An 8,550-nucleotide genomic window follows, 5' to 3' on the forward strand; every position below is an offset into this window, starting at 1 on the left:
TCAGACAGTTGACCTGAAATAGCAGATGCAGTTGATAAATTTCTGTACATGTGCAGAGAAACAGATAGTATCACTTTACACACTTTCGTCAGCGAACCATACCTACTGTTTGATGTCTAGATTTACGAAATCACACCAACAAATAAACAGTAATAACAGTATAGTGCATTCATCTTAAATGTATATGAAATATTACAATCTACACATATGTTGACATGCATTATAACAAAACATAAACGCTGAATAAGTGCAAACTCCGACAGGATTGTACCTGGTGTAAAGCCTTTTTTGGATGTGATGTTTCAAACCAGAATGAGTCGCCAAATTTGAGATCATTAAACTGTTGACCAATGAGACAAGCCAGTAGAGGGCCCACTGCCCCGTCAGACACGTGTTCTTCAGCTACTGCACCGGTGAAGACATCGATGTCATCCGGGATCTGAAGCAAGAACAGACTCAAGTTGGTCGAGAAATGACAGGGAATGGTTAGTGTAAATGTATTTCATAGATGTGTTACAATAAGTCAGAAATTCATATCACAGTCAATGGATAAACACATACCTGTATACACTTCTTAAAGCAGCTCCCGCTTTACCAAATACACTGTCTGCAAATGACGTCACTTCCGGTAGCCGACATGCCTTGCGGAAGCTGTTGTATGATGGCAGGCCATGGTCGCGACCTCTCTGAATGTTCAAGGACACGATGTCGAAGCCCTTATTCTCAGACGTCTCAAACAAGTGTTCAGTTAAACCACTGTTGATGAAACGGTTAACCTCTTGACGTCTGTCCTTCAGGAGAGCCTTCAGCACGGTATCCAGATCCCTGATGACCTCAGAAGGTCTGTTGAAAAGTTGTTCTATGGGTACACGTCGATCTCCCAGTGTCAAGAAACGTGGAATTGTGGAGTGGCCGTATCTGAATGCGGCCGAGGCAAAGACGTTGTAGATGGTGGGATTCTGGGTGAAGTTGTACCTGAAGCTGTAGCCAGGGGTCAGTCTGTACTTCCTCATGGCCAAGGGCCCTACAATAATGGGCAGCCACTCGCGGTAGGTGATTTGTTGCATGATGGCTGACACGATCTTTCTGGCCTCTTCAAACAGGACATCATCTGGGGTGGTCGTTGGCATGACATCAGCAAGTTCTTTGACCAGACGATTGTGTTCCCTAACAAACATGGTGTGCAGCACGGACAGACCCGGGAACACGTTCACACGGTCGTCACCTGAAGATAAAATTACAAACAGGTTGTCATGATGTTATGAAACCTATAATCTTCATCATTCAAAAGTAGTTACGGTCATTCACATGCGCAAAATATTATGAACAGACTCTGAGAATGCTACAACGGTTTTGAGTTAATTATTTGTACTCACCCGCTTCAAAACACCATTCGTTGCTATTGCCTGTTTGGCAGTTGCCATGGTTTGATTCTGGCAACAGGTTATCTCCCTTGGTTTTCATGTAGGCTGAAACGTTGAATGACGACATTTATTTGTGTGTACCAATGACTTTCGAGGATCTTCTGTCAAAATTGTTCATTCTACTGCTTGCTTTTCCATCAATGAGTATATGGTTCAGAATACTGTTTGACTTACGTCCGTTCCTTAGATGACTGATCTGATCCTCACTAAGGCCGTACACGTTCGAGGCGTCCACGAACGCCGTCAGTAGGTTCAACTGTTCCCGAGTATCTGGAAGTGTCATGATTTCAAATGAAACATAGGTATTATCATACAGTGCCGCTTTCGGGTTTTTTGTTACTTGACCCTGTGTGTTTGAGAGATTAGTGATGGTAGTACAATCCAATATTAAGCTAAGGTAATATCCACAGCCTAGGTAATATCCACAGCCTAGGTAATAGTCTCTATATACTCACTCGTTCCAGGTGCTGGAGCTGATCTTTTGAACTCCATGCAGTTCTTTTGGAAATGAAGTTCATTGGATGGCATGGTGATTGGGAAACAAGGACCCCTGGAATATGGAAGAGTGAAAGGACTGAAATTTTCTTGTTCAAATCAAACAAATGTTAGGATAAGTCTGAGATGTTATTTTACACATCTTTTTATATAATCAGAATTGTACAGTTCATTATAATTTTAATTTTACTAATGCGACGTTTCCTGTTTGCGGTTTGAGGATCAGTTATTTCTGTTTACCCAAACAGAATCACAAAGAATTGGAAAAAGCTTCCTGTTTCCAGGAACGAGGATGTATTTCTGTTTACATAAAAACCAAGTAAACGTGAATTAAGTATGGAAAATACAGAATGTTAAATGCTTACCCATTGCTTACGTCAGAATGCATCTGACCAGGTGAGTGACCATCGCAGCATTTAGTTTGAACATCACCTTGAAAGAATATATAGATCAGTAAAACAAATGCAAAGATTAAGGTGAGCATCGAAAAATGTGGAAATCTGCGTGTACACAAAATTAAATAGAACAATATTTTGTCTGATTTCAATATCTTAGTTTCCTTCGCGACCTTTCTGGACAAAATGAAGTCTCCAGTTTAATACTATCTTGACTGATCTTTATTAGCAACGAGGATTCTTCGCAATCTATTTTTAGATACTGAACAGTAGACACCTGTCCCCTACCTGCGTGGAGGGGAGTTCCGGTGAGGTCGTGGTCCAGGAACTGCCCCCATTGCATCACCATCACTGTGTTGTCGTCAGAAGGACTGTCAGTACCCGGATGTACGGCCACACTGACAGCACGTGGACTGGGGAGGGGATGACCATCAACGCCCCTCAGTCGAGGAACAAACTTGCCTGCAAAACCACGTGTAGTCAGTTATAATACTAATAACGGAATAACTCACTGTCCAATCATTGCCAGGAACAGTTAATACAACAGAAACCCTCTAGGTTGGATAATGAATTACCTTGGTTATTAGCATGAAATTATCAACATTTAATCATCAACTTTTAATTTCAAGGCTACCGGTACATTACCATCATCATAAGCAGGATCAATAAATCTCCTGAATGGTTGGTTGGTTGATCCCCAGGTTGGCCAGCGAGCATTGTTGCATCTTCCGTCCATTGTCCGGTAGCGGGCTCCTGGTTGGCAGGCGGTGGAGCGCTCTCTGTGAAAGTAGTTGGCATTGTCAAGGCTAATAATAACTGATATCAAATACATTAAACACTCAGCCTTCAAATGAAGTTGTCTGAAGTTGAAATCTTATAGCCGGAAGCAACGTAGCTGACCTGATGATGGGCTTCTCTTGATACTTGGACTTGCTGATGTCTTCCAATGAGATCTGAAACGTCTCGGCGGCGTCAGCCAGTGTACAAACAACATAATTGTTGTCTTCATCATCACCTACATCAAGGTAAAGGCATTAGCTCAGGGTAGGCTGACATGCGACAATGTCAGTGTCCTTTAACTTTATCTAAACTGTTTCCTTTCTTAAATTTCTAATGATGTTTCAAGAGGTGTATCATCGAAATATTAAAATAACAGAATTTGAACATACATCAGTCACCTTTACGTCAACTATGAAAACTCTTTTACTGACAGCTTACACTATGTTTAAAGATATCTAAGGTATTCATAAAATCCGTTTAAAAATTCTGCTTATGCCGTTCCTGACAATAACTACAACATGATCAGATTCGTCAGTTATGAATTATAATTACGGAAACACTGTTGGAAGCCCTCCTTTAAACAATGTGACTCCTTACCATTCAAAATTCTTCGCATGATGTCCATTAGTCTATTTTCTCTGTCTGATGTTTGGCCATTAACGTTTCCTTGCTCGTCACCCGATGTCGATGGTGAAGTTCGTCTCTCTTGTTCAGTGGTCGTTTTGGTGTTATGGTCAATCCCAGCCAGATCTGATTGTACTGCCCTGACTGCAGAGTAGGTAAATAATTCAAGCAGCTGATTGACGAAATATGAAGTCTGTACATGAAAGAACTTTATATTTGGGAAAATTATGGTTGCAAACCATCCATAGTATATCGAAGTTGTCAGTTTGATATTAGGTATAAAATTTGGCATGATATATAAATGAACTATTTACCTTGGAAATCAAAGTACAGGCAACTAAAATAGTTCTATACCATCTTCAATTATTGCTTGCAGTGATTTGATTTATTCTTTTGAACAGTAATACTCACGTTGCTTAATGACGGCTTCTATGTTGTTAACCTGTAAGGAAATAGGTTACATGGGTTAAATAATAAACCTGGGTTTGGACAGGCGTGGTATTTTTAAAGCAACTATGAACATGATACATACTGATTTCTACAGATATTCAATAATCACATCATGATGATGATAACGATGATGAGAAGAAATTAAACATACAACTTTATGGATGACAACTTCTTATTTATTGCATAAAGCGACGTTTCGGTGTAGATTCTTACATCGTTATCAAGCTAAAAGCTAACGATGTAAGAATCTACATCGAAACGTCGCTTTACACAATACATAAGAAGTTGTCATCCATAAAGTTGTATGTTTCATTTCTGAATCACCAACTTCTAGAATGCCCATCAAACAATGATAATGAGAAGAAAAAGAACAAGAACGAGAGGAAGAAGGAGAAGAAGCACGCAATTCAGTTAATTTCTTGAAGTGGCATTTACAAGCGGTATGGTGAAGAGGAGCAATTTTAATTGCAATAGATGCGACGTTGCTCCTCTTCATCATACTGCTTGTAAATGCCACTTAGAGAAATTAACTGAATTATTGCAATAAAGAAGTTGCCTATCCATAAAAACTGTACCTCTTCATCATTCCCAGTGTACACATCCCCTACAGACACAACAGTGGTGAACAAGAGGAAGAAGAAGAAGAAGAACCATTAATCCATAGTAAGCAATGGCACGGTTCATAGGTACAGACTTTCAGACGAATACTGAAGATGATGAGAAGAACCAGCTTACCTCAGTGTCCGCCTCCCAGCAGACACCACCGTCAGGATACACACTAACAACAGCACTTTCATCGTTTCTGCTTCTGTCCAGTATACAGTGGAAATACTGACGCACCAAAGTTTAGACCTTGTATATATACTCATATCCCTGGATTAAGTCGACACAGATTACCGTTTCATCTGCTGACCCCTGGTGGGCTTAATCTGACATATCCACATAGGAGGTGCTAAACATCTTGGATGAGGTCGACGCAAGATGATTATCCCGGAGCAGCGTCATTACCGCCATTATTCTTGGTGTCGTGTTCAAACATCAATAACAAGGCAATCAATGTCAATTCATTATTTACCTTTAGCTGTACAGCAAATCGGCGATGAACATGAAAATTTACATTCTTTGTACAGACAGGGTGGTTGGTTTGGTATAAGCATATGGAGAACTTAGTGCAAACACATTTTACAATAAATTTCGTCTTAACTTTGAAGCCTTGAATGGAAATTTACCCAGATTACCGAGTTGTTTAACATTTTGGTTACTTATGAGCTGCACAAGTTTGAAAACAGATTGATTTTTTCCAATAGCAAGGCAAAATGTATAATTCCCCTAAATGATAAACAGGACATTTTGAAACACAAAACAAAATAAAACAAGATAAAACACAAATAAAGATTTTGATCAGTCGAGGTAATAAATATTATTTACTCAGATTTAATCAGATTTGCATTAGGAGGTGCTTGTGGTGTGCATCCTTTAGAGATATCTCCTAGTATATCACCTAGTATCTCCTAGTGGTTGTAGCTGAATCGAGAGAATGTGTTCCAGCAAATATTTCATTAATTGAATAATTAACATACAAAATGTGTCAAGTACCCTGTAATATGTTTTCAGCTTTTCCACAAAATATATGACATTCAACCATATACATGTAGTTTTAGCCTCATCATCATGCATTATGTTCTCTTCGATATTACTTCCATCTTCTGTGGTCTGGCTACACTATGAGGATAAATTTTCGTTTTCTATAAAGTAATCGTGAAATTATTGATGTGAAATGATGTTTTATTCCCAAATCAGTGACTTTGAAGTCACCATGTGCATTTTCAGTTCGATGTTCCCTTGTTCCCCACATATTTTACCAAGCTTCGTGTAAATTCATATTGTTCCACATTTGTGTTTTATTCATTCATATATGGTACACATTGTCCAGACAGCGTTTAATGAAAATTCATACAGGACGCATTGTACCAAACAGTGTTTCTATGTATTCATACAGTACACACTGTCCAAGCAGTGCTTCCTTTACACTGTCCCAAATAGTGTTTAACGTAAATTCATATTGTACACATTGTACACATTGTCCAGACAGTGTTTCTACTCATTTATACAGTACACATTGTCCAGACAGTGCTTCCTTTACATTGTCCCAAACAGTGTTTTATGTAAATTCATATTGTACACATTGTACACGTTGTACCTCCACAGTGTTTCCATTCATTCATACAGTTCACATTATCCAGACAGCACAGCCCTGTTTGTCTCGATTTACTCCAGCTAATGCTTCCTGAGTATAGTTCCCATTGTCCAGGATATCGCTTCCTATACATGAATACAGGGGCTACAACGAATCCACTCTGATGCCAATATGCTATATAACATGAATACGGTGTAATAAATACAACAGCAAGGCAGCAGTATACATGTCATTCAGTGAAACAATAACACAATACTTATTGGACCTATTTTGACTCTGTTGACAGTGTTGATTTATCACGTCAATGAAATCATTGTTGGCTTTGTTCTGGATGAGACGGGAAATCTGATGAGTGACAGGGCTTTGGTAGGGTGTAATATTTTGAAGGGCCATGGGGCAGGTTTGAGTCCAGGATCGGAGTTCTTGAGGGTCTTGAGGGTGGTTTGGGAGACGAATTGGCCTGGTACTGTTGAGCTAACTGGCAAATGAATCCATGCATTTGGTTCACATTTTCCCAGGAATTGCTTCGTACATAACTACTTGCTAATGGTTCCTATTTTGCAGACCATTGTTTTATGGAAGTGCATATGAGGATGTATGCATTGACACAGCAATGCCTCCTTTACATGCATGTAGTTAACATAACCACATACATTGCTTCCTTTACGTGTATACAAACATACATGTCGAAATAATATTTGCCTTCATGTTTGCGCTCCAAAAAGTTTGTTAACAAATTTCCTATGGATGAAGAAATGCAGTTTTTCCTTACGTTTGTCGTGTTGGAAACTGATGTACAAAGTCAACATGTCACATGATCTGGACGTATGCTCGAACCGACATACATTGATGTATGTAGCTTGTGTTATATAGGTAGTCCGATTTATTGTGGTGACATAGTTACATTTGAATGAAAATAACTTGATATTGATATTACTAATCCACATGGGGCATAACATGATTTAAGTGTTAAGAATCATTTTCCAGTAAATCAGTAAAAAACGATATGCGGCCGTTGTGCATCGGTGCTCGAGTCATGTTTGTTACGGAAACAAAATATCCCGTAATCCTCTGTGACTTAGAATAACCCGTGATAGGTTTACATACTGTTTTGATAACAAACGAGGGACTATATCAGCGAATGCGCTTTTGGCGTGTCGTCATCAATTTTAATCGCTGTAAAGTGTGGTGTGAAACATTAGTAATGAGACAGTTAGTAATCGGCTTCTCATCAAGAGTTCTTGACATGAATTGTAGGCAGGTGTTGGGAGACAAATATATTGAAGTTGTTACCGCGTTTTATGTCTGGATGATATTCCAATCCAAGCGATGAGTGAAGTAATACACATCAAATATGTGTCTATCATAGATGGTAAATGTAAATGTCAATGAAACAGTTTATAGACAATAGCAGCTTACTTTGCATGTAACCAATCCATTTTCCAGTGACTACAATAACAAAAAGCTGCTACCACTACCACTAACACTACCACTAACACTAACACTAGCATCAAAAGAGACCAAAAAATCTCTACTGGAATCCCGCTTGGTAAAAGCGTGGGGAACAAGGGAACTTCATGTCGAACTGAAGATGTACTCACAGAGCACTGACTTCCAAATTTCACATCAGTAATGTCACAGTTACTTTCTAGAGAAAGCCATATATCCTCATAATGTAGCAAAACCACAAAAGTAATATTCGAGTAGACATAGACGAGTCATGTGCAAGCTAAGACGATATGGCAGAACGCTATATTTTGTGTGGAAATGCTCATAACATACTCCAAGTAACGTGGCTCAAAAATGAGTTAATCATTCAAATCCTGAAACATTTGCTAGAACACTTTCACTCGATTCCGTTATAACAGCAAGGAGATATCTCTCAACGATGCATCTCACAAACCCCTCCTGGTGCGAATCAGATTACCAACTGTCTAGCTACTGAAGTCGATTCACGACACCAAGAACAATAGTGGTAATGACGCTACTCCGGGATAATCAGCCTGCGTCGGCATAATCCAAAATGTGTGACTCCTGTGTGCAGATGTCGGATTATGCCCACCAGAGGGTCAGTCGATCATACCGTAATCTGTGTCGACTTAATCCTGGGATATGAGTATATATACAAGGTCTAAACTTTGGTGTATCAGACACTCCCACTGTGTACTGGACAGAAGCAGAAACG

The 8,550-nt window shown here is 39.3% G+C and overlaps 1 protein-coding gene across 1 annotated transcript; it reads right to left on the bottom strand.

Moving 5' to 3' along the window:
- LOC124262128 (peroxidasin homolog pxn-1-like) lies at nt 1–4,965 on the bottom strand. The gene is made up of 8 exons (XM_046696585.1): nt 4,904–4,965; nt 2,960–3,093; nt 2,603–2,776; nt 1,599–1,694; nt 1,377–1,469; nt 603–1,225; nt 309–439; nt 1–13 (listed from the first exon to the last, which is right to left on the bottom strand). Exons 1-8 carry the CDS (start codon nt 4,963–4,965, stop codon nt 1–3), a joined length of 1,326 nt encoding a protein of 441 aa, XP_046552541.1.
- Between the last annotated feature and the right edge of the window lie 3,585 nt (nt 4,966–8,550).

This window comes from Haliotis rubra, unplaced genomic scaffold (genome assembly GCF_003918875.1).
Source record: "Haliotis rubra isolate DU_JTF1 unplaced genomic scaffold, ASM391887v1 Scf822, whole genome shotgun sequence".
Taxonomy (NCBI): Eukaryota; Metazoa; Mollusca; class Gastropoda; order Lepetellida; family Haliotidae; genus Haliotis; species Haliotis rubra.

Excerpts from the sequence above, each read along its gene's own strand:
- LOC124262128 (XM_046696585.1), bottom strand. The coding sequence starts at position 4,965 with ATGAAAGTGCTGTTGTTAGTGTGTATCCTGACGGTGGTGTCTGCTGGG. Across the intron at positions 3,094-4,903 it reads GCTGGGAGGCGGACACTGAG|AGAGCGCTCCACCGCCTGCC; the intron begins GTAAGCTGGTTC and ends CTACTTTCACAG. Across the intron at positions 440-602 it reads TGACGTCATTTGCAGACAGT|ATCCCGGATGACATCGATGT; the intron begins GTATTTGGTAAA and ends TTCTTGCTTCAG.